The sequence below is a fragment of the Tachyglossus aculeatus genome, chromosome 27 (assembly GCF_015852505.1).
Source record: "Tachyglossus aculeatus isolate mTacAcu1 chromosome 27, mTacAcu1.pri, whole genome shotgun sequence".
Lineage (NCBI taxonomy): Eukaryota > Metazoa > Chordata > Mammalia > Monotremata > Tachyglossidae > Tachyglossus > Tachyglossus aculeatus.
This window is the reverse complement of record NC_052092.1, coordinates 5,499,879-5,525,044: the sequence shown is the minus strand read 5'-3', so window position 1 is coordinate 5,525,044 and position 25,166 is coordinate 5,499,879. Positions and strand designations below refer to the sequence as shown.

Sequence of the window (25,166 nt, the reverse complement as noted above, 5' to 3'; positions counted from 1 at the left end):
CCAGATCCCCTCCGCCCAGCTAATATCCGCACTCGGGCCGAGGCCCCGGACACAGGGGTTGGATCCGGCCAGGCCGTGATCGGGGTTTCATGACTTCCTCCTCCCCACCCGCCCTGGTCTCTCTGGATCCATCGCAGTTTCAGCCGCAGTTCAGGCGGGCTGGCACACAGCCGTCCCACCATTCCGGCTCTGTGCTGAGAAACAATACCCCCCCACACACACACACAAACACACACCCGCGGGGACCAGTAAAGGAGGTGTGAGATCTCCCCACCGCCGCCTCCCCCCACCTGCTTCCCTCCTCGGCTCGGGAAATTTCTAAAGAGATTTCCCCCTTCTCAGGACTCTGGGATGCCAAGAAGAGAGGCTGCAGGGGTCAGGGGATGGCAGGAGCAGGGTTGAACCAGGACCCCAGGGGCAGGGCTGCGTCCTAGGGGTGGGGAGAGACAGGAAAGAGGACAAGAAAAATGAAGAGGGAGAGCAGGACAGCATTTAAAAACTTTGCAGCTCTCTCCAGTCGTCGAGTAGGGGAGGCCATGGCCTGGTGGGGTGCGAGGGAAGATGGAAGGGAGGCCCAGCAGAGGCAGGTGGCCGAGAATGAAGAGGAAGGTTTGTGTGTGTGGCGGGGAGGGGGGTGTCTCCTCCACAGTGGGTCCTTTTAGTGAATATGAGTCAGCTGAAAAGGGAGAGGAAACCCAGAGCACTGGGGCACCCTCAAATTTCAGACCAATGGAATTCCCACCCATTCCCCTAAGGGAGCCCCTCCCCTGAGTCCTCCACACTCCCATCCTGCCTAAGGCTCATCAAGCCCCTTCCCCCTGTTCCCAAATCCCCCAGCGGACCCAAGTGGTGCAAAGTCTTACTTTCTTGGTGGGAACTTTTATCTTGAGAAACTCAGCTTCCCGGGCCAGGACCAGCCAGGGAGCATGGATCCTCACGAAGCACATGCCTCCGTGGCTTTTAATCTGAAACGCACAAGGGGAAATGTCCTGAGGGGGTTGGCGGGGGGACTGGAGGTGCCAGATGAATGGGGTTGAGACTGTCCATCCCAAACAGCAGTACCCTGGGGGCCACGCCTGGCTCTGACTCCATTTGTTCCCATACAACATCCGGGGACCATTGGCCAAGGAGGAGGAATGATGGGTGGAGTGTCTGGGATGAAGACAGGAGAGTCAGGGATTTTGGATGGTCTGCGCTGGGTCACAGGGGGACAGACAGGGATGGAGAGGGGAGAGTCAAGAATGGAGATGGGGGAGTCAGGGGTGTTGAATGGTTCATGTTGAGTCACTGAGTCAGGGGTGGAGGGAGAGAGGCAGGGGAGTTGAGTGATTCGTGCTGGATTACTGGGGGAGAGTCAGGGTTGGGATCTTGGATGTTCTATCCCTAACCATGAGCTGAGGGGTCCAGGAGGATGATCAGTACCATGTTTCTCCCAAGGGCACCGTGTCGCTGGCCATGACAACAGCCTGGGGTGGGCAGGCATTGGAGAGGCCAGGCTCGGCCCCAGCTCTTAGGTCATGACTTCTCTTCCAGAAAGCCCATTTGAGGGCAGTGTGGGGTGGAGAGCCTCCCCTGGACAGACCCTAGAGCACCCCCGCCTCGGCAGGTGGGGGGTCGCTGGGGCAATCACCGCCAAAGTGGGGCAGATCACAGACCCACAGGCCAAAATGCTCCCCAAGGCCCACCAGGAAGCAAAGGAGGAGGGGAAGCAGAGAGGAGAGTAGGGGGAAGGAAACAGCGGGCCCCCTGCCAGCGCCATGGATGTGATCAGAATTGAAAGATTGCGTGTGGCTCTGACCACGCTGCAGCCCTGGGGGGGTGGAGGGGAGGAGGGGAGACTAAGCAAAGGGGAACTCGAGCCAGCGCGTGGAAAACCGATATTCCTCGAGCCGCCCGCCCCCGCTCCCAGCCCCCAGCCAACAACCTCAGCTGTAGAACATTTGGGGTTGAGGAGACCGGCGGGAAAAGGGGAGATGGTGGGGAGGGAGCACTGGGGATTCCCCCACATTCACACCTGCCCCAAGGGAGAAAAGCCAAAGTGGGCTCTCCAAGCACTTAGGTCTGCATTTAGGCACTTAGAACAGTGCTTTGCACATAGTAAGCGCTTAACAAATGCCAACATTATTATTATTATTATTATTATTATTATTATTATTAGGAGACCCGCAAGGGCCGGGCTAGGGGGAGAGGGTCAGAAAACAGTCATGCCGGGGTTGGGGGGAACGGAAGCCCCCAGAAAGTGTAAGAGGAGCTCTCAGAGCTGGGGGGACCATCCTGCATGGACACAGAGGGATGAACTAAGTGATGTCTTCAGCAAAGACGACCACAATCCCAAGAAGCAGTATGGCCTAATGGAAACAGCATGGGCCTGGGTTCTAATCCCCATTCTGCTACTTGTCTGTTGGGTGACCTTGGGCAACTCACTTCACTTCTCTGTGCCTCGGAGACCTCATCTGTAAAATGGGGATTAAGACTGTGAGCCCTATGAGCAACAGGGACTGTGTCCAAACCCGATTATCTTCTATCTACCCCAGTGCTTAATACAGTGCTTGGCACGTAGTAAGCTCTTAACAAATAGCACAATTATTAACTCCCACAGCGGCATCACAAGTGCTGTCTGGTCCACACCAGATCCTCCTCCCTACTCCCCGGGGCTGCCGTTTGGCCCAGAGGAACCAAAGGAAACCTGGATGAGGGCAGAATGGCAATGACCTATTCATTCAATCGTATTTATTGAGCGCTTACTGTGTGCAGAGCACTGTACTAAGCGCTTGGGAAGTACAAGTTGGCAACATATAGAGACGGTCCCTACCCAACAGTGGGCTCACAGTCTATGATCACCTATGATCCCAGAACCAGCTGTTTGGGCCTAAAATGCCCAGGGATGGGCTGACCAACCCCACCGGTGGCTGCCCAGAGGCCTTCCCTGACTAGTGTCCCCCTAGTAGTGGTGAGGTGTGGATTAGGTGCCTACCATGTGTGAAGAGCTGGGGCAATCACAGGGTCAAGAGATCAGACACAGACCAGACAGGGCCAACAGACGCGTAGAACAATGACCGTGAATCACAACGTAGCAATAAATGACCACGGCAAAAGTTTCATGGGATGATGCCAGCTGGACACAGTTCTGGGTGGGAGGGAGGAAGGAAGAAATGCGGTGGAAGGGGGGAGAAGAAGAGGTGGGAGGAGTTCTCGCCCCCTCCAGACTCCATACTGGCTTTCTGCCTGCCCATCAGTCACCTAAACCCGGATTTACTTGGTTACCCAGCTACTGTGGCGGTCTCTCCTCAGATCTTTATATGCTTCCTCAAGATTACCTCTTGTGTATCTGGCTATTTGTGTGTCCACCTTGTCTTCCCTGGTGCACCGTGAGCATCTCGAGGTGCCCACAGACCAAGTTTCTTATGTTTAGCACAGCCACCAGCAACCAACAGGTGCCTAGCACAGTCTTCAGAACCCAGCAGACACCCAGTACAGTTCCCAGAGTTCACTAGACACCCAGAACAGCCCCCCGCACCCAATTGGCACCCAGCCCAGTCCCCCACATGCGGCAGATACCCCCCACCAGTGCCTGAGACCAGAAACCCCCAGCAGGCCGCAAGAGAAAAGCAGAGGACAAAGGAGCACAGACCCAAGCACGGAGAGAATTATATGGAGCTCCGACAGGGAAAATTGGGGGGAAGGGGGAAGCATACTCTGAGCATGGAGAGGGTAGGTGGAGGCTGCCCAAGGGCAGGCAGCCGGGACCACCCTACCGTAGTCAGTGGCTACACCAGGGGTCACGACCTGGGGAAAGGTCCTTCCCAGGGAGGAGGGTGCCCAGTGCCACAGAACCTCTGCTTGGGGCGACCTACCCCCATCAAGAGGTGGTTGCTATCCCCGCACACACACACAGGCCCCGCACCCCTGCTAATTAAATCTGCAGGCGAGGATGCTGGGAGGTCGGGGGTGGGGCGCCAGTGGTCCAAGAGTCCCGGAGAAGCCAGGGGAACCGGCAAGGAGGCGCCCGTGGAGTCAGGAAAATGCGGCACAGGAAATAACAAAGTTTCCTCAGCCCGGATACGGCGAGCAGACCCATCTGGCGGGGTGGGGGGAGAGAGCGGGAAACCCAGGCTGAGAGACGGCAGCCAGGCCAGCAGGCGGGGGGCCAGTGGGATCCCAGGTCCCGGCGACGAGGCCGTGGCTGGGATGTGGTGCTCTAGATTCCCAGCTCGGCCCCAGGAGGAACTGGAGGCAGCTGGGGGCTGGAGGACGAGACGAGACGGGTCCCTGCCTGGGGAGCTGATGGCCAAAGCCCTCCCCCTCCGTGGAGCTGGGGGAGAGCAAGCAGTGACCAATTGAACCCTGGCCATCGTCCACCTCCCTCCCGCCCCCCACCCTCAGGACAAACCTCGTCTTGTCCGGTGCGGAGCCCACCGCCTATGGGAAGTCTTCCCCCTTGACCTTCCCTGCCCTCTCCTCCTTCCAACCCACCTGCACAACCCAGCACATTTTCCTTCCTCTTCCCACTTCTGGCATCTCCCTCGCATCCACCGGGCCCATGCCAGGCTCAGCCTTCCAGCCACAGTCTTCCAGCCCAGGAAATGGGCTGGCTGTTAAAGCAAGATCTTAACCTTGGATTTACTGTGCCCAGATATACCCAGAATTTTCTCTCTGCTCCCAGCATAGGCATCTAGTTTGGGTCTCCCTGTATCTCCCATAAAATTATAACCTCCAGAGGGTAGGGACTGCACTTTAATACTGTTGCTGTTAGTTCCCAAGCACCCAGTACAACTTTCTGCAAACAGCAGGCACCCAGCACAGTGTTCTGCACACAGAGGGAGCACAGTACAATGCTCTGCACCCAGCAGGCTCCTCTGCTGGGAGAGAAAGGGGATTGGGCTCCTCTGGCCCTCCTGGCACTCTGGGCATTCCCCTCTCCCCCCCAGCATGCTCGTTACAGCTGGTCTCTCTGGGGGTTGGGATCTTGGCTCCCGGCTCCCCATCTCCTCGAGGCCGTGACAGCAGAGGCGGTGGCGTCGGCCAGACCCGGATGGTCTCAGTGACCGATCCATGGTCAGCGGTCCGTGGTCATTTTCAGATTTCCTCCCCCGACAGGGCCTGGTCGCCGGCGGAAATCTGAAAATGTCACAGTCAGTCCGATCCATCAGGGGGCAGACTCCCGCTCTCCCTGGGAGAGGAGGAAACGGCTCCGGAAATCGGCGGCCTGTTCGAGTGCCAAGGGAGAAGGAATTGTGGAGGAGTGGTTTGGGGTGACACTGACCCAATAATAATAATAATAATAATAATGACGATAATAACAATTAATAATTATGGCATTTGTTAAGCACTTACTGTGTGCCAAGCACTGTACTAAGTGCTGGGGCGGATATAAGCAAATCGAGTTGGACACAGTCCCTGTACCACGTGGGCCTCACAGTCTCATTCCCCATTTTGCAAATGAGGTCACTGAGGCACAGAGAAGTGAAGTGACTTGTCCCAGGTCATACAGCAGACAAGTGGCAGAGCTGGGATTAGAACCCACAACCTTCTGGCTCCCAGGCCAGTGCTCTATCCACTATGCCATGCTGCTTCTCAAGGCAGGGATTTTGATTAGTTGTACTTTGCCTGTCCCTTCCAGCTGGACAACACGTGATGCACAATGAAAAAGCCCTACCCACCACCTGTAGCCACTGTCTTGGCAAACCTCCTCCCTGTTAATTACACAGGGCTTCAGCATGCCCTGCCTAGAGGCAGGGGGATGGCCTAGATGACCTAAGAGAGGTACTTGCAGTCTGAAGAGCCTGCAGTTCCCGAAAGGATACATGCTGACATGCATACAGACACGTAACACCCCCACACACACAGCTCTGGACCTGGATGCGGAGAGGATGAGGGAGTTGACAGACACTCTAAACCCCCAGGGCCATGACAGCTGCCCCTACTCTGATCCAGGCCAAATCCCAGAGCCGTGGGGCTGGGAAGAGGCCAAAGGTGACAGTTTGTGGTGTGAATTATTCAAACCTGTAACGGAACACGGGGCTGTGGCCAGCCAGGCCTCAGTAAATATTCAGCACGACTCAGGCTGAACCCCACTCTGAACTTTTACCCCCCTCCTCCCCCAGGCTTGACTCAGGGGCCACCAGAAGGGGCGCGCAGAGGTCACCTCAGCTACCTCCCTGCCTCCACGCAACACTCCTTCAAAGCTAGGCACCAGCTTGAGGTCTCAGGGAGGGAAAATCCATCTACCTCCCCTTTGGATCACCAGCCTCTTCCTCAAATGTCCACCCTTCCCTGATGGCCCCTCTTTTGACCCCGGTAGCCTCTGCCCTCTCATCTTACATCACCTGACTTCACTACTCCACCTGCTTTCTGCCCTATCATCACCCCAATTCACTTCCTTTTCCCCATCCGCTCTCTTTTCCCATTCTACCCAAGCTTGGTTCCCCTTCCCCATCCACTCTCTGCTCCCACTCCACCCCAGATTTCTCCCCCTTGCCCATCCACTCTCAGTGCCCACTCTACACCAACGTGCTCCCCCTCTTCCTCATCTGATGTCTGATCCCACTCCACCCCAGCTCACTTCCCCTTTCCCATCCACTCTGTTCTCATTCCATTCCGGCTCACTCCTCTCCTTCCCTCGAAAACTAGCCACTGTCCCACCCCCTCTAACTGCTGAACGGTCATTGCAGCTGGAGTTGGGAGTGGACTCTCAGCCACCAGGAACCTGACATTCTGTCCCTCCAGCCACAGTTCTCTACTGATCTTTATTTTTATTCTGTCTATTGTCCTTGACTTGTTGCTGTATTGATGTTTTGTTTCAGCTCTCCCAGGGTATCTACCTCCGGTTTCTTCTCCCCATTTACACTCTTAGGCTGTGAGAACCCCTGGGGGCCAGGGATCGTATGTAATTCCCACTTGTGTATTCTTTCCCAGGGCTTAACTCAGTGCTCTGCAAACAGTTAAGGCTTAGTAAATACTGCCTCTACTACTCTTCCCTGTTCAGAGGGAGGGGAAGAGGCACAGGAAGAGGTGATTAATTGGGAAAGATCTCTGGGGTAGCAGCCTTTGAGGAGGGCCAAAAAGAGATGTGTTTTAAGAAAGATGATCCGGAAAAAGCCTGAAGACTAGAAAGGCTAGTCCCTACCCCTCTGCCCAGCCTGGCTCCGCCCCGCACCCCACCGGACTGTTGGAGATGCCTGTTTGCGGAGCCTTCTCATTAGCGGATCGCCCCCGGGACCGCCGCGCAGGGAGAAGACTCCAAGGCTCCGGGGCGGGGTCACCGAGGGGCCTCTGTGGGCTTACCGCCCGTGCTGGCCAAGGACGGGCCCCTTCCGGGCACCGCCTGCAGTGGCCTTGGCACCAGCCAGCCCAGAAACAGCGGGATTGACAAAAATCCACCGCCGGGGACGTGGTTAAAGATCATCGGGGTCATCTGCAAAACTCTTCTGGGCGAGGCCGGCCGGACACGGAGACGGACAGACACACACACACAATATCCCCTGCTCCCAGCCCCAGCAGGTTGCCAGGATCTTCCCGCCAGCAGATTCAGGGGCCCAGTCCGTCATCCCTGTCTGCCCTCCTAGCGGCTCAGAAGGGTCTCTCTGTCTCTGTCTCTTTCCATCTCCACCTGTCTCTGGGGACTGCCTCACATAGCTTTGTCCGTCTGTCTTTCTCTAGATTTGTGTCTGTGTCTCTGCCTTATTCCACCTGCCTATCTCAGTGGGTGTCTGTGTGTTGTGTATCATGTGTGACTCTCTCTATATCTCTGTTTCTGTGGGACTGTGCGTGTCTCTGCTTGAATCTCTGACTCTCTGTTTCTATCAGCCCTCCTCTCCACCCCAACCCCGGGCTCTCTTCTCGTCCCCTCGAGGCTCTAACGGCCCGTCGGGACTCCGGGCCTGCGCACACACTAACGCAGTTAAATCGCAATTATCCCGCTCGGCGGGGGCGGCCGTCGGACCAACCTGCGTAATGGTTCTCCAACCCCGAGGGACGCGGGCTCCCTCCGTCCCGCAGGGCCGCGCCGGGGCCAGCCGAGGGCCGAAGCGATTCCAACGGACCCGGTGCCAGCAGGACAGAGCCGAGGGGACATTCCGTTGCAAGGGAAACCGACCACAGGGGACTGAGAATCCGCAGACAGACCACCCATTCAGGCCGGCTGCTGATTTCTCTGGGAGTTGCAACCTGGTTTCTTTGGGTCCTGAGGGCCGGACCGGTGTTTCCTAGTGGGGAGGGATCTCCGAAGTGACCCCTCGGCCAGGGCTGCCGGGTTTAAGGTTTTCTCTATTGTTATGTTTGGGTACACTTGGGAAAAGGGAGTCGCAGAGGGGAAGAAACGCGGAGTTTTAACATGGGCGGGAGGAAAGGGGTGGGGACGCCAGGAATCCGTCCCCACGGGGACCAGTGCAGGCGGAAACACCGTCGATCCCAAAAGGACAGATCTGTGAACGAGCCAACGTGCTCGCTCACTGGGGGAGAGTCAAGGATGGTCCATTCTGGGTCACTGGGGGAGAGACGGTGATGGAGAGGAGACAGTCAGGGATGGAGAGGGGAGAGTCAAGGGTGTGGGATGGTCCATTCCTAACCATGAGGCGGATGTTCTGGAGGAAAATCGGAAGTTTCTCCAAGCTTCCTTACGCCTTCAATACTATCTCCATGTGTCCTACGTAGTGCACTGCCCACGCCGGCGCTCAGTATAGCTCCCTGCCCAAGGCGGGAGCCTAGTACAGCGCTCTGCTCGCCACAGGCACTCACTACAGTTCCCCGTCCAACGCGGGAATACAGCTCCCTGTCTACCACAGGCGCCCAGTACAGCGTCCTGCCCCCCGCAGGCGCTCAGTACAGCTCTCTGCCCACCGAAGAATCCTGGTACTAAAGCCTGGGGAGGGTGGGGACTAGAAAATCCTGTCAATTACCATCGCTACCTTGCACTGTTGATTTAGTAGTTATTGCTGTTTTGTGTTTGACCGCATTGTTCTGTGAATGTTTACCCCGTGTTCACCGTATCTGATCTATTTACTTTGTAATTATCCCAGCAGCAGGCCCGGTGTTTAGCACAAAGAAGGCATAGAATCAATACCATCAATACCATAGCTTAATGGATGGAGCACTGCCCGAGTGTCGGAAGGTTATGGCTTCTAATCCCGCCTCCACCACCTGTCTGCTGGGTGACCTTGGGCAAGTCACTTCACTTCTCTAGGCCTCAGTTACCTCATCTTTAAAATGGGGATTGAAACTGTGAGCCCCACATGGGACATGGTCTGTGTCCAACTTGATATGCTAGTATCCACCCCAGCGCTTCTCGCACATAGTAAGCGCTTAACAAATACTATTATTATTATTACAGTCCCTGGCACATACACATACATGTTTGGAGCCCAGTCCAGCGGCCGGATCCGGAATGGGGAACTAAAACACCATTTCGAGGCGCGCAGTCCACTTGGACAGACAACGAATCCTTCAGTCCCGAACCCAGCAGCGATCGGTGTGGGCGCGGTACCCCACCTCCTCCTTCCCCCTCCCAACCCCACCATAATAAAACTGTAATCTCCATCTGCACAGTAAAATCCTTGTGGGCAGGAAACGTGTCTACCAACTCTGTTGTGCTGCTACATTGAACTCTCCCAACGCTTATAACATTGCCCTGCGCACAATGAGTGCTCAATAAATACGATTGATTGAGTGATTGGGTGTCCCAGGCTGCTGCACGAAAGTACCAGGACCCGGGACCCAGGGCTGTGACGGAGGCCGCCGAGCCTTGCGGGCCCCATGGCGTCCAGCCTACAGTCTGCGGGGTCCCCCCCGCCGGCCCCGTACCTCCGCATCCTTCTCCAGCTCCAGCCCCGCGTCCATCAGGTTCCGCTCGAACTCCTCCCTCTGCTCCTCCCTCTGCTCCTCCAGGGCGCCCAGATGCCCAGCGCCCGTCGGCTCCTTGCCAGTCTCTCCGTTGGGCACCGTGGCCGGCGAGGGCCGCCGGGCATGGTAGGCCAGGACATAGTCCACCTTCCGCTTGTCGCTGACGAAGCGCATGCCACTCTGCCGGGGCTCAGGGCTCGGGGCCTCCGCCAGGTAGTTGTTGACCACCTGTGGAAGAGGCCGAGTGAGGTTCGCACCTGGACCTGGAGGATCGTGGCGGGATGGGAGGAGGGCGAGGTTCCGCACCTGGACGAGGGGGGGAGGGATGGGGAATGGGAGGGAGGGTCCATGGGAGGGAGGGTCCACACCTGGACGAGAGGGAGGGATTAGGGATGGTGGTTGCCCACTTTCCCAGTAAGCACTGGGCAAGTGGAAGCAAGGGCTACGGCTATGGGGGGCTGTTTTACACCTTATTTATATTCATGTCTGTCTCCCCCTCTAGACTGTAACCTCATTGTGGGCACGGACTGTGTCTGCTTATTGTTACGTTGTACTCTCCAAAGCGCTTAGTACAGTGCTTTGCACAGAGTAAGCGCTTAATAAACACACGACTGACTGGTTGGGATGGAAGGATCCGCACCTGGGCGGGAGGGAGAGAGGGAGGGGCGGGAGGTTGGGATGGGAGGGGCCGCACCTGGATGGGAGAGGGAGATGGGGAGCGGTGTGAGGCCTTACCTGGACAGGGGAGAATTGGGGAGCTGAGGGGGGCGGAGTGAGGGGGTCTCAGCTGGACGGAGGGGTGGGAGGGTGAGATTCCTGGGGGAGGCGAACCTCTTCAAGACAGAAACACAGGAGGGGGCAAAGATGCGGGGTGTGGAGGCCAGCTGTGAAAGCTGAAATTCGCACTCGGAGTGGACCCTGCCCTGACTTGTGTGCGCACACACGCACACATACATACATACATACCGGCACCAGGTACACGGGGGTGATAGGAGTGGGTACCTCTCCCCTCCCCAGGGTCCTGTTATCTCCCGGCATTCCCAATCCCCGGCCCCCCTAAAACCCTGTTCGCCCCCCGCCCTCCCCCCACTCACCGGCAGTCCCAGCAGACCGTCGGGATCCATCGACGCGACTCCCGGCCCCTAGCCCCTCCTCCCAGCCCTCCCCCCGCAAAAGCGTTCACTGCGCTCGAGTCCCCGCGCCCCCGAAAACCATCGCCCCGCTGCGGACCCGGGCACCCGGCGTAGGAGAACCCCAGTGTGCTGTAGCCGCCCGGGCTGGGGCAGGGGGAGGGGACGGGGGGCGGGGCAGAATCGGTCTCCTGGCAGGGACGCTGCCCTGTTTACGGTCCCTGGGTACCCAGCTGGCAGTTGCCACCTGAGAGGTCACCAGAGCAACCAGCTGAGGCTGCTGATGTGCAGGGTGGGGATACGGCGGGGGAGGGGCCGGGGGAGGGGCACACTTCTGCGGGGCGGGGCACAAGTCTGGGGGACACATTCCTTAGGCCCCCGGCCAGAGCCCTCCCCTAGCAGCCTATGGGGAGGGGGGCGGGGAATCACTGAGCCCCTCCTATTGCCCCCGTGGTCCCCGTGGACGGGGAGGGGCTGCTGCAGACGAGGAAACGCCCCTTGCCCCCAAATCACAAACACGCACATACACATACACGCACACGCATATACCCTAGGCCCCTCCCTCTTACCTCCACCCCACGGGTCCAGACCCCCGGCCTGTCCCCACCCCTACCTCTCTGCCCCTCGTGGCTCCAGGAACTGTCTGTTCCCCCCCACCCCATACATACATATATATATATTCCCCCCCACACACCATTCCTCCAGAGCCGCTACTCCCGGGGCTGCGGCAGCGGCTACCACTGCTGGTGGCTGACGGCGAAGCCCCAGTGACCCCGCCCGGCAGGCTTGGGGGCGGGGGCGACACCGGAGCCCAGAGAGGTGTGGGCGCAGGGAGCCGGGGGTGCGGCGGACACCTGTGGGGAAAACGGGGAGCAGGAGAGCCCACCTCAATGAGCTTGCGGGCTGAGGGCTTCTGCGACCACCAGGGCTGCGGCCCCTCTCCGTACACCAGGGGCGACAAAACCACCCCTGGACAGGGGACAGGGGACAGGGACAGGGGACAGGGACGAGGGCTCCGGGCTGGTAGCCCAGCTTCAAGGTTGTGCAATGGCCAGAGGGCCAACCCTCTGCCCGTCCCACCCTCCCTCGAGGATCACATCACTTGACTTGACTCGGACTCCTGACTCCCCACCGAGCACCAGAACGCCTCTGCAGGCTACAGGCGACACCCCCCGCCTGGGACCACATCGTCTCCCCAGAGTCCCGATACCCCGACATCCAGGGCCAGACCCCCCGAACCCCCGGGGACCACCCTAGGCCCCTCCCTCTTACCTCCACTCCACGGGTCCAGATCCCCGGCCTGTCCCCACCCCTACCTCTCTGCCCCTCGTGTCTCCAGGAACTGTCTCTTTCCCCCCCACCCTCTGCATCCGTTACCTTCGGGGCTGTCCTCTGGGGCCCCGATGGGAGATGCTTAATGCTCTTATTCCTGGCTGGGGTCAAGGAGGTTGGGGCGCGGGGGGGAACTGGGGATGGGGGGCAGGGCGACCAGGTATCAGCAGCAAAAGCAGCAGCCAAGGAGGCTTAGACACAAGCCCTCCCCTCTCTCTCTACACCCCCTTCCCGGATCTCAGCTCTAATCCCCACTCAGCCCGGCTCATCTACTCCAGAACGTCTGAAGGAGCTGCTAGCTGCCTCTTTCTTTAGGATCTTGCTGATCCCCCCTGCACGCCCTCTCCCCACCCCCAGATCACCCTCTACGGCCCGCTCCCCAACCACCCATCCTACCCTATCACCCGTCTCCCACCAAGCAGTTCGCCCCTTACATACTGTGTAACATCGGGCAAGACACTTAACCTCTCTGGGTCTCAGCTTCCTCTGCTGAAAAATCGGGATAAATCTCTGTTATCCCTTCCTCTAGACTGTGAGCCCCATGTGGGACAGGGACTGTGCCCAGTGTGATACTTATGAATAATAATAATAATGGCATTTATTAAGCACTTACTATGTGCAAAGCACTGTTCTAAGCGCTGGGAAGGTGACAAGTTGATCAGGTTGTCCCACGGGGGGCTCACAGTCTTAATCCCCATTTTACAGATGAGGCAAGTGAGGCACAGAAGTTAAATGTCTTGCCCAAAGTCACACAGCTGACAATCGGTGGAGCCGGGATTTGAACCTATGACCTCTGACTCCAAAGCCTGTGCTCTTTCCACTGAGCCATGCTGCTTCTCTGGGAATCAAGCCCAGCGCTCAGCCCAGTGCTTGGCACAGAGAAAACGCAGAATACTACACCATGACTAACATCGGCCTTAGACTGTGAGCCCACTGTTGGGTAGGGACTGTCTCTATATGTTGCCAACTTGTACTTCCCAAGCGCTTAGTACAGTGCTCTGCGCACAGTAAGCGCTCAATAAATACGATTGATTGACTGATTGATCGGCCTGGGGAAAGCAGAGAACCAGCAGGCACACCGGCCTCTGCAAAGCCTAACTGAACCTCAGCCGAGGTCACCTATGCCCATCAGAGGGAGGCAGAAGAATCTTCCCACCTTGCCTGACTGCCCCCCACCCACACACCCACAATCTCCGGGGTCGATGGTCCTGGCCCTAACGCCAGCCATATCTGCTTAGAGAAGCAGCGTGGCTCAGTGGAAAGAGCACAGGCTTTGGAGTCAAAGGTCATGGGTTCAAATCCCGGCTCCGCCAATTGTCAGCTGTGTGACTTTGGGCAAGTCACTTAACTTCTCTGTGCCTCAGTTACCTCATCTGTAAAATGGGGATTAAGACTGTGAGCCCCCCGTGGGACAACCTGATCACTTTGTAGCTTCCCCAGTGCTTAGACCAGTGCTTTGCACATAGTAAGCGCTTAATAAATGTCATTATTGTTATTATTATTATCTGCCTCCACCGCAGCCGAGGATGTGGGACTCAGCAGGCCTGGCGGCCGGGGGGACAGGGATGTGGTCACGAGGGGGTAATGCGGGAGTTGAGGGGGCGTGCCTATGAGGGAGTGGTCACGGGGGCGTGGCTGGAGTCCAGTTGTGGCAGTGTGGCTATATGGGTGAGCCTATCCGACCTGTGGTGGGCAGTCGTGGCGGGCCCTGTGGAGGAGGAGGCGCAGACCACAGTGTCCCGCTGCCCAAGTGAAGGCGATAGCCAGCCCTGGCGGAGAAGCCCCCGTGGTCCCGATTCTCCATGGCGCCGCACACATCCCCCCGAGCCCTAGACGCCCTTTGGAACAGAGGACAGGGCAGGGTGGCACAGAGTTTATGGAAATCCTCCAGGGGCTCAGATTCCACACGGTCCTCGCCTCCTTCCCTGCCCACCGAAGATGAGGCCCTCGGTACCCGCCGCCTTCAGCCCAGAGATGGGAAAAAACGTCCCGTTCACCCGTGCTTTTGGTAACTGCTCCCCCTTCCCTCTCCGGGCAGCGGGGACCCCCGGACCCCTTACCCCGGTGCCAGCTAACCCCGCACTTGCCCCCTTTGCAGAGCCCATCCTGGGGGCTTGGGTTCTTGGAGATCCTGAACGTGAAAGGTGGGAGAAAGTCCTGGAGTTCAAAATTCAGGAGCCTGAATGATGGCGGGGGCCTAAACCCTGGCACCCACTCCAGTCCCGCTCCAAAGCCCTCCCTCCTCCTCCTCCTTCTCTCTCCCGCTCCCCACCTTCTTGCCCACCCAGGGCCCTGGGGGGGATCCTGGGGTCACTGCCTGGGGAGGGGGCGGGGGAAAGGGGCGCAGGCTCACCGGCCTGGGGCAGGCGCGGAAGGGGCTGGGCGGTCCGGCCTCGGGGTGTCGCCGGTTATCTAGCGACCGAGGCTATTTCAGTCGCGGGTCAGCCCGCCACGCCCCCTGCCCGGGCCCACCCCCCGGTCCTCTGCCGCCGGGTGCCCTAAGGGCGCAGGGTCCGGGCCGCGAGATGCCGCTGAGGGCGGGGAGAGAGAGAAAGCTGGGGAAGGGTTGATGAGAGCGGTGGGTGGCCGTTCCCTGATCGGGAGGATCCAAAGAAAAACGTTCCCGGAGAAAGACACCGCCTCCACGAGGCCTTCCCTGACCGACCCCAGTCTTCGATTGCGCATTACCTGTTGCTTCCAAGCGGATGGCGTAGGCTCTCACGTCTTTACCTGGAGCACAATCAGCGATTCCGCCTCCTGCTCCAGCCCCACACTCTGTCTTCAAGCAGAGTGGCTCAGTGGAAAGAGCCCGGACTTTAGAGTCAGAGGTCTTGGGTTCAAATCCCGGGTCTGCCAATTGTCAGCTGTGTGACTTTGGGCAAGTCATTTAACTTTCCTGTGCCTCAGTTACCTCAACTGTAAAATGGGGATTAATACTGTGAGCCACCTGTGGGACAACCTGATCACCTTGTAACCTCCCCAGCGCTTAGAACAGTGCTTTTGCACATAGTAAGCGCTTAATAAATGTCATTATTATTATTATTAACTCCATCTCCCACCTCCAGCCGATGGAGCTCCAGTCCCGCACTCTGGCTACAGCCCCCACCCGAGTTCGGGCTCCCAGATTGGATTAAGAATCCCTCGAGGGCGAGGACCGGCTCTTCCATTTTCATGGACAATCTAACTGTGTGCAGAACGCGGAACCGGGAGCACATTGTGTGCAGAGCGCTGAACCGGCGCCGGCTAGGGCAGAGCACTGAACCAGGACCCCGCTGCATGCAGAGCTCTGGGGTGGGCGCAAACTCCGCGTAGAGCGCAGGGCTGCCTCTCTTGTCCAACCTTCACCACGACCCCCATTTCACCATCCCCAGCCCCTCCCCGGGTTCCGGGACTCTGCACGGCAGCCCTGCCGGGGACCACCCTAAAAGATCCAGGCGCCCACTGGGGGCCTCGGTGATCCCAGCTGTGAAATGGGTGTGTGAGTGTCCCCCGACTCCAACTCCTCAGCCAGGGGTGCCCAAAAGGACCAATTCCCTGCTGCTTAACTCCCGCGTGGGTCCAACGTCCGAGCGTCTCCGGGGTCTCTAACCCCCCGCCGCCCCGCCCCTCGCTCCCCCTGCCCTGGGGCCACGGACCCCAGACCGGTGTCAGCCGATGCGGGCGGCCGGGACAGACAATCCTCGGCCCCTGGCTCTGGTTTCGGGCAGGGAGGCAGCGTGGGCGGTCGGGGCGGACAGGAGCGGTGAGATGGTCACCTCTGAATTATTGAGCAGGTGAGATTGCCTGCCCCCGGCCATGCCCCCCAACCCTCGGCCGTTTCACGTTCCTGGATCTCTCCGGGCCAGGGTGGGCTCTGGGAGGATCGACCCGTTAAAGACGGCCCTCACGCCCAGGGCCCCCACAGAGCCGGCTCCTCTTTCCCCAGCCCAGCCCAGCTCCGGGGTCTCTGCGGCCACGGAGAGCCCCCTGCCCCCTCGGAGAGAGGCAAGGCCAGGTCGAGCCCGGAGATTTGGCTTTATTGCGGGGGTCGCCGGCGGAGGCGGAAGGAGGGCGGTCACGGTGGGCAGCGGCGGGCGGCACAGGAGCAGCTCTGGGCGCTCAGGACGTGGTGAAGCACCAGCGAGCCGTTGGCACAGCGCAGGGGCACCAGGCGCGGCTCGGTGGCGGTGACGGAGCAGCAGGAGCAGCGGCCTTCTACGCTCCCCGTATCCACGGAGTAGGCGGCCTGGCTGCTGCATTTGCCCTGGAAAGGTTAGCGCGCCCGTCAGCCCCGCGACCCTCCGCCGAGGTCAGCGCGGGCATACCCCTGCTCCCGAGCGGGAGAGAGGATCCTCTCGTTGGCCCATCCCGAGTGGGAGGTTCAGCCCACAGCCTTAGCCCCCGGACTCCTACTCTCGACCTGCCTCCAGTCCCGGCTCTGACTTGGGTCGGCTGAGTGACCTCGACCTCTCTGGGCCTCAGCCCCACTCATCTATAAATTGGGGATAACGACCCCCACCACAGGAGGGGAGAGATCACCCCTAGGAGAGTGCCAATGGTTAGGAGTGACAGCCCACCGAGGCCACTGTCTAGGTTGGGGGGGCAGGGGAGGAGAGGACGGCTGGACCCTGGAGGCGGGGGGCGGGGAGGTCGGGCCAGAGATCCCTCACCTCGCAGTATGGAATGTCTATTTTCTCCTCGGACTTGCAGTCTCCAACCTTCACAATCTGCAGACTCCCCGAGACCTGTTTGCACTCCGGCACGACACCTGCCACGGCCAGGAAGAGAAGGAGAGGAGGGAGCCGAGGGAGGGGGGGAGAAAGGATTATTGTGTGCCCTTTGAGTGAGGAACTCAAAGCTTTTTATGGTCCCAGTCTTCAACCCAAAGAATGCGGCTCATCCCCCTTTGACAGATGGGAAAACTGAGGCCCGACAAGAAGAGCAAATTTTGCATGCATGCAGTAGGTGCTGGATATGGCATGAAGCAGGCACCCAGTATAGCACTCTCTGGCCAGTAGGTGCCCAGTCAGTGTTGATAAGAAGGAGAAGGTCAGAGATAACTTACATGTGTCACAGCAGGTGTTGTCGATTTTCACGACTCTCCCCTAGAGGATTGAAAAGGTCACAGTTTGTGCACAGAGGTCAGCAGACCGGCACCACCAAAGGTTAGCTAACCCAGCCTCACTTGTTCCGCACCACAACTGGTCAGCTAACCCCACCTCACTGGGTCAGCACCGCCACAGATCGTCTAACCGCGCCTCACTGGATCAGAACTACCACCTGTCAGCTATCTCTACTTAACCAGACCAGCACCACCATTGGTCAGCTAACTCCACCTCACCGGACCAACACTCCCTCCGGTCCTGGCTAGCCCAGGGGCCCTGGACACCAGAGTCTAGAGGGCCGAATCCTGATGCTCCAGACTTTTTAAATGGTATTTTTTAGGGGCTTACTATGCACCAGGTATTATACTAAGCACTGGGGTAGATAAAAGCTAATCAGGGTGGACACAGTCTTTGTCCTACAGCTTTAATCCCCATTTTGGAGATGAAGGAACTGAGGCACAGAGAAATTAAGTGAGTTGCCAAGGTCGCACAGCAGACTGACAGAGCTGGGATTTGAACCTAGGTCCTCTGACTCCTAGTCCCACGCCCTTTCCACTAAGCCATGCTGCTTCTTCAATGCACCTGTCCCACCTGGGTCTGCCCCCCTCCAGCTCCCAAGGGGCAAGAGGGTCAAAGAGGTGAGTGTGGCCTGATTTCACACCAGCCCCTACAGATTGCAGACCTTCCCAATGGTTTGGGTGGTGTCCACAGCAGAAAATGACACCCCTCCACCGGACCCCCAGACCTTGAGATTAATGGGGGTTGACCAACCCCACCCTTGGAAATGCAAGGGTGGAAAGACGCTCCCTGGCCGTGTGGGCATCCCAGACCCTACTCACCCCCTCTGCCAGGCATCTCTGGGCGTTGAAGGCGGGACATCTAGTCACCTGCCTCTCCCAGGTGATCTCCCCTCGCTCGCTGACCCGACAGGAGTGTGTGTCGCAGCCGTCCTGCAGCGTCTCGTTCGGCTGAAAGAGACGATGGGATTGATCAGGTTCTGGGAGGGGCTTGGCCTGGTTGCGGTGGGGTGGGGGGAGAGCTCGACCCCGCAAACTCCAGGGGAAGGGAAGAGGGGGACTCGGTACCCAGGGTGTATATAGATGTAGCCCCAACGGGCTCGGGCGACACCCACCTTCAGCTCTACGATCCGCCCTTCTTTCAGCTTGATCATGCAGGCGGTCGGCACACACCTCCCACAGCACGAACCGTTCACCTTCTCCTCTCGGTAGCCCTGGCGGGAGGGGAGGAGCGAGAAGAGATCCTGAACCCCGCCACCCCTCTCCCCACCTTTCTTGGCAGGCCGGGGGGGGAGAAGGGGCTTTGGGATCCCCGGGATGGGCGGGACCCTGAATGCTCTGGGGACTCAAATTACAGCGTGGCTCAGTGGAAAGAGCTCGAGCTTTGGAGTCAGAGGTCATGGGTTCAAATCCCGGCTCTGCCAACTGTCAGCTGTGTGACTTTGGGCAAGTCACTTAACTTCTCTGTGCCTCAGTTACCTCATCTGTAAAATGGGGATGAAGACTGTGAGCTCCCCGTGGGACAACCTGATCACCTTGTAACCTCCCAAGCGCTTAGAACAGTGTTTTGCACATAGTAAGTGCTTAATAAATGTCATTATTATTATTATTATTATTAATTATTATTATTATTATCAGCTCCCACCCCGAATCGTCTGGGTCAGGGGCTCTAGAGATCCCGGGGGTTCCCCGCCCGAGCTCCGAAGAGGGGGTGGGAGAAGGGGCTCCCCTTCCCCCACGTGGCTCCGCCCCCGGCTCCCCTCCTCACCTTGGGGCAGGGTTGGCAGGTGATGGTCCGGCACGCTAGCTGGAAGGTTCTGCGGCTGCAGTGACACCAGGTACACGGCTCCTCCATCAGGTTACTGCCGGGCTGCAACAACGGACCAAGACACCGTCCTCTCGTCTGGCCCCCGGGGGGGCTCCTCCTCACCGGCCCAGCCCCTTCCCCCCGCGCTGCCGCCCAGGCCCGCTAAGCCTCTCCCCCTTGCTTTCAGACCCCTCTCTCTTACCCCAATGATGGTCCCGTTGAACACACAGCCCGGGACCGGCTCTGGAGGGGCGAGACGGCTCTGTGTTAGCTAGCCTTCCTCAGCGGCCTGGGCTGAGGGCACCACTCCCTCTCCCCTCGCCTCGCCCCTTCCTCTCTCTGGACCTCAGCTCCCCCACCACGCCGTTCCCCCTCCCCCCCCCATCATAGTTTCCTGGGATGCAGCAGGACGGGGGAGGCTAGACCTAAGGAAGAACTTCCTGAGCCAAAAAATGCGAGAGCCTGGAGGACTGTAAGCCTCCTCGGGGGTCTTCAAGAGAGTGGTAGACGCCCCCTCCCTCCTTTCTCTCCGAGAGTCTTCAAGAAAGGCTTCAAGAAAGAGAGGCTCTGCCGGGGAGGATGAGGAGGGCGACGAGTTAGGACCCAAGAAGACTCCTGGCGAGGGGGTTGTGAGCCCGGGGCGGAGGGGACGGAGGAACGGAACCCCACTGGGATGGGGAGTGGGAATCAGATGGAGCTGGCCTGACTGCCACCCCGCCCCCAACCACGGGCCCCAGGCGTCCCCCTCGTCCTCCCCGCAGTCGCTCACCACAGCGGCAGGAGGGGCAGCAGCCCACGAGGCGCTCACAGTTGAGCTGGAAGCCCAGCGGGCAGGTCGGCAGGTCCAGCTGGCCGCAGGAGACATTTTGGCGCTGGACGAACACCTCTTCCTGCCGCCGGACGCACTCGTTGATGATGCAGGGGTTCTCCGGGTCGGGCCAGCGCGAGCCCACCTGCGGCGCGGGAGGGCCAGGGAGGAGGAGCAGAGCCTGTCTCTGAGGCTGAAGCTCGGGGGCAAGGGTGGTGGGGGCTCCAACCTTGGCAAAGGTGGCTGGACCTCAGTTTCCCCCCGAAAAGCAGCTCCCCTGCCTCTACCCCCCTGCGAGCATCTCTCCTCCAACCAGACGGCCTGACAGGTGGGGAGACTGTACCCGTTACACAGCAGGGTAGGCTGAGGCCCAGCGACAGAAAGGGACTCAGGCTATAGCAACCGTGGAATCATCCAAACCCTCTGAGTCTACACTCTCCAACCGTGACTCTCCCTCAGTGACCATCCAACACCCCTAGCTTCCCCCTCTCCATCTCTGCTTCCTCCCTCGGCCCCCAGTGACCCAGCACGGGCCATCCAACTCTTCTGAGTCTCCCCTCACCATCCCCGATTTCCCGCTTCGCCCCAGTGACCCAGCACGGACTGTCATCCACAGCTGCGTTGCTCCCTGTGAGAACGGAGCCTAACCCCGGCGCCTTCCTGGACCTGGAGTCCGGAGACCTGGGGTCTAATCCCAGCTCCGACCCTGGCCTGCTGTGTGACCTTGGGCGAATCAAACCTCTCTGTGCCTCAGTTTCCTCAACTATAAAATGGAGATTCAATCTCCACCCCTTCTCCTTCTAAGACCGGGAGCCCCATGAGGAGAATGGACTGTGTCTGATCTGATTTTACCCCAATGTTTAGCTCAGCACTTGGTGTATAGTAGGCGCTCAAATATCACAAGTCATTTTTATTATCCACCCTCCTGGGAGGCGGCGAGTGGAACCCAAGAAGCCAAGGACGACCCCGAGGGGCGGAGAGGCGGCCTCAGGCGCCGCAGCGGGTTAGGGGCGGCGGGGAAGGGAGGGGAGGGAGGTGAAGGAGACGAGGGGGATCCGGCCCGAGTCCCGCTCTCTGGCTCCGAGGCTGGGAAAGCAGCCTTGGCGCAGCCGACAGGCCGGGGAGCAAGATAAGCGGGAAAAGGCGGAATGTCCAGATGTGACTCCACGATTACGAGGGGGAAACATCTGGAAAGGGGCTCGGTGAGTCACTGCTCTCGCAGCCTGCGAGGGGCAGAGCCGTCAGCCTCCAGCGGGACCTGGGGTGGGGGGCTCCAGCCCTCGCGGCTTTCCGGGGAGCTGGGCGGGGGCTAGAGGAAGCCCCCCGCCCCCCTTATAAGGACCTCTCCTCTGCACAGACCTCCGAGTCCTTCACCCTGCATCCTGCGTTCCTACAGCCAGCCCAGGGGAGGGGGACGCTAACCCCATTTTACAGAGGAGGAAACAGGCAGAGCGGTAATAATAATAATTGTGGTATTTGTTAAGCGCTTGCTATCATCATCAATAGTATTTATTGAGCGCTTACTATGTGCAGAGCACTGTACTAAGCGCTTGGGAAGTACAAATTGGCAACATATAGAGACAGTCCCTACCCAACAGTGGGCTCACAGTCTAAAAGGCTTGCTATGTGCCATTACTGTATTAAACGCTAGGGTAGATACAAGTAAATCAGATTAGACACAATCCCTGTCCCAGATCGGGCTCACAGTCCTAATCCCCATTTTACAAATGAGGTAACTGAGGCACATAGAAGTGAAGTGACTTGTCCAAGATCACACAGGAGACAAGTGGCAGAGTCAGGATTAGAATCCAGGTCCTTCTGACTCCCAGGCCCGTGTTCGGTCTACTAGGCCAGGCTGCAGAAAGTTCCCCAGAAAGGCAAGGGAAAGAGGCCTGACTCCCACCCCCATTCCCTAGGGAGAGGAGGAAACAGATGGAACTAGGGAGAGATAGACACACAGACAGACAGAGAGATAGAGAGAGCGAGAACAACCGCGCGCACTCCTGACCCGATGTCCGGCCCCACGGTGACCCCCCTCCCCACACACACACATGAACACACCTGTTGCAAGCGGACCTCGGCGTCCCCGCGCGGGGAATTTTCCTCTATTTCACAGGCCGCCGCAAGGCAACGTCCACAGCATTCCCCTTCCCGCAACACGTAGGTGAAGCCCTGGATGGAGCAGGAAGAGGATGGCGGCGGGCGGATGACCCCCGACCATCCCCCTCCCTGGACACACAAAGCCAGGGATCCCACCCGGTGGGTCTCAGCAATGAAGAGGCTCCCAGCTGCCTCCTCAGGCCTCAGTTTTCCTCTCTGGAAAATGGGGAAAACCGTGGCCTGGTCAGACAACTGGCGGAGTTAGGATGAGAACCCAAATCCTCTGACTCCCAAACTCATGCTCTTTCCATTAAGCCACGCTGCTTCTCTCCTCCCGAGGGGGTCTAGGCTCGCCCTTGAGCGGGTGGGAGAAAGAGGAGGAGAAGAGGAAAAGGGAGGCCAAGAAGGGGAAGGGGGAGGAAGGAAGGAAGGCTGGGGAGGAAGAGGATGGAGCCTCTCAGAGTTAATTGGTATTTGTTAAGCACTTACTATGTGCAAAGCACTGTTCTAAGCGCTGGGGAGGATACAAGGTGATCAGGTTGTCCCATGTGGGGCTCACAATCTTAATCCCCATTTTGCAGATGAGGTAACTGAGGCACAGAGAAGTTAAGTGACTTGCCCAAAGTAACACAGCTGACTAGTGGCAGAGCCAGGATTTGAACTCATGACCTCTGACTCTCAAGCCCGTGCTCTTCTGAGGAGGATGTGGGGGGCGGGACAGGGGAAGGTGAGCTGGAAGTCCCTCACTGCCCTCTCCCCAGCTGGCCATGTGCCCCCCGTACCGGTTTGCATTTGTCATTGCAGATTTTCAGCCGGCACTGGGCCACCCGCAGCCCCAACACCTCGTCCTCCACGTCGGTGCAGGTGCAGGTCCGGCAGTCTTCCTCCCAGAACCGCCCCATGGGGTACACGGTACCGCGGTGCACACAGACCTGAGGGGCAGGGAGGAGAGGGAGGCCAGGCACCAGAGGTGGAAGCTGTGGCATCGGGTACCCCCTCACCCACACATACCCGGGGATCGCATAAGAGCCTCGAGGGAGGGGACCCCCGCTCACCTTGTCAGGAACACAGGAGGTGGTGGTACAGCCGCAGTCGTTGGTCACCGAGCTGGACAGGTAGCCCAGCGGGCAGATGGCGGTGGTGTTGACGCAGCTGCAGGCGCATTCGTACTCGTCGCAGCATTGGGTCTCCTGGCGGGTCAGGGTCCGGTGCGGTGGGCACGAGGGAGGGGGTTCCTGGCCACACTCCTCCTTCCTGCAACCTGGGGGTGCAATAACCCGGGTTAAGGGGGGGACACGGGACTTGGCACCTGTCCACATGTTTTGTTTTGTTGTCTGTCTCCCCCTTCTAGACTGTGAGCCCGTTGTTGGGTAGGGACCGTCTCTTTATGTTGTCAACTTGTACTTCCCAAGTGCTTACTACCGTGCTCTGCACACAGTAAGCGCTCAATAAATATGATTGAATGAATATGTGTGTATATGCTGGCAGAAGGGCATTTTCTCCACCTCCGACCTAAGCAGCGTGGCCAAGTGGATAGAACACTGGCCTGGGAGTCGGAAGAACCTGGATTCTAATCCTGACTCCGCCACTTGCCTATGTGACCTTCAGCAAGTCACTTAACTTCTCTGGACCTCAGTTCCCTCAACTGTAAAATGGGGATTAAGACCATGAGCCCCATGCGGGACAAGGATTGTGTCCAACCTGATTTGCTTATATCCACTTCAGCGCTTGATACAGGGCCTGGTACAAAGTAAGTGCTTAACATGCACCACGATTGTTATTCTCATTATTATTTTTTTTAATGGTACTTGTTAAACGCTATGTGCCAAGCACTGTTCTAAAATCTAGGGGAGATATAAGATTACCAGGTTGTCCCAGGTGGGGCTCACAGTCTTAATCCCCATTTTCCAGATGACATGATTGAGGTGCAGAGAAGTTAAGTGACTTGCCCAAAGTCACACAGCTGGTAATTGGCGGATCCAGAATTAGAACCCACAACCTCTGTCTCCTGAGCCCATGCTCTTTCCACTAAGCCATGTATCTTCTCAATAATAATAATAATAATAATAATAATAATAATAATAATAATATCACAATCAGACTGGCCCAGAGAGAGATCAGGGAAGGGGTATAAAGGATCAAAGCCCTTGGCAGGGCCCAGGACAGACATTCCTTCTCTTGGGTCCATAGGGTGAGGAGGAGCAGTAAAGGGGAGCTGGGAGGAACAGGGAGGGGGGCCGTGATCCCGGTGGACTCAAACCCACTGGAGGAGCTCCCTGGATCAGTCAGAGAGTGAGGATGAGCGGGGTCGGGGTGGATAGGGTAGCCTCGGGTGGGGTGCGGGAGCCGGGGAGTGCTTACCACAGATGTAGTGAGGTTGGCACTCCCCGGGGTTCACCAGCACCGGCTGTAGCCCTCCCTGGCACAGCGGCACAGGGGGCTGCTCGCACGAATGCAGGTCGCAGACTGCAGGACCGAAAAGGATACAGGCGATCAGCAGAGGGGCTTCAGGGTCACACAGAGAGAACCAGTCCTCCCTCCCAGGCCCAACAGAAGAATAATAATAATAATTATGGTATTTATAAAGTGCTTACTATGTGCCAGGCACTGTACTAAGCACTGGAGTGGATACAAGCAAATCGGGGTGGGCACAGTCTCTGTCCCACATGGGGCTCACAATCTCAATCCCCATTTTACAAATGAGGTAACAGACACAGAGAAGTTAAGTGACTTGCCCAGAGTCACACAGCAGACAACTCACGGAGTCGGGATTAGAACTCATAACCTTCTGAGTCCCAGGCCCGTGCTCTATCCACTGCGCCATGTTTCCCCCAGCCCCTCTCCCATAGGATCCCCTTCATTCCCACAGTGCCCCCCGGGGAGCAGGTGGGAGGGAAACCAGGCCGGAGAGGGGGACGGGATACCAGGCCCAGGAAGGCCAGTCTCCTGCCCCCGTTCCAGCCCCGACTCCCGGGGTGGTCTCCGAACAGAGAATTGGGCCCCGGGAGGCTGGAAGCCGGAGGGAAATGAGCCAGAGCCTGGGAGTGGCGG

The 25,166-nt window shown here is 58.4% G+C and overlaps 2 protein-coding genes across 3 annotated transcripts in view; both read right to left on the bottom strand.

Annotated features, from left to right (window-relative positions):
- The window catches only part of ANO2 (anoctamin 2), a 67,140-nt gene extending 56,179 nt beyond the window's left edge, over positions 1 to 10,961 (bottom strand). Inside the window, exons 1-3 of the mRNA XM_038767878.1 lie at positions 10,932 to 10,961; positions 9,799 to 10,065; positions 864 to 965 (exon numbers count right to left, since the gene is read on the bottom strand). Of these exons, the coding sequence (XP_038623806.1) occupies positions 864 to 965; positions 9,799 to 10,065; positions 10,932 to 10,961 (399 nt within the window). The remainder of the gene's footprint in view (positions 1 to 863; positions 966 to 9,798; positions 10,066 to 10,931) is intronic.
- Positions 10,962 to 16,294: 5,333 nt separating this feature from the next.
- Positions 16,295 to 25,166, bottom strand: part of VWF (von Willebrand factor) — a 45,211-nt gene continuing 36,339 nt past the window's right edge. For both annotated transcript variants that reach the window (XM_038767720.1, XM_038767721.1), the window contains exons 41-52: positions 24,477 to 24,581; positions 23,171 to 23,376; positions 22,898 to 23,047; positions 22,077 to 22,187; positions 19,977 to 20,160; positions 19,410 to 19,450; positions 19,169 to 19,270; positions 18,516 to 18,614; positions 18,223 to 18,351; positions 17,344 to 17,383; positions 16,949 to 17,046; positions 16,295 to 16,542 (exon numbers count right to left, since the gene is read on the bottom strand). In XM_038767720.1, coding sequence (XP_038623648.1) covers positions 16,354 to 16,542; positions 16,949 to 17,046; positions 17,344 to 17,383; positions 18,223 to 18,351; positions 18,516 to 18,614; positions 19,169 to 19,270; positions 19,410 to 19,450; positions 19,977 to 20,160; positions 22,077 to 22,187; positions 22,898 to 23,047; positions 23,171 to 23,376; positions 24,477 to 24,581 — 1,454 coding nt within the window. In that variant the 3' untranslated portion in view covers positions 16,295 to 16,353. The remainder of the gene's footprint in view (positions 16,543 to 16,948; positions 17,047 to 17,343; positions 17,384 to 18,222; positions 18,352 to 18,515; positions 18,615 to 19,168; positions 19,271 to 19,409; positions 19,451 to 19,976; positions 20,161 to 22,076; positions 22,188 to 22,897; positions 23,048 to 23,170; positions 23,377 to 24,476; positions 24,582 to 25,166) is intronic.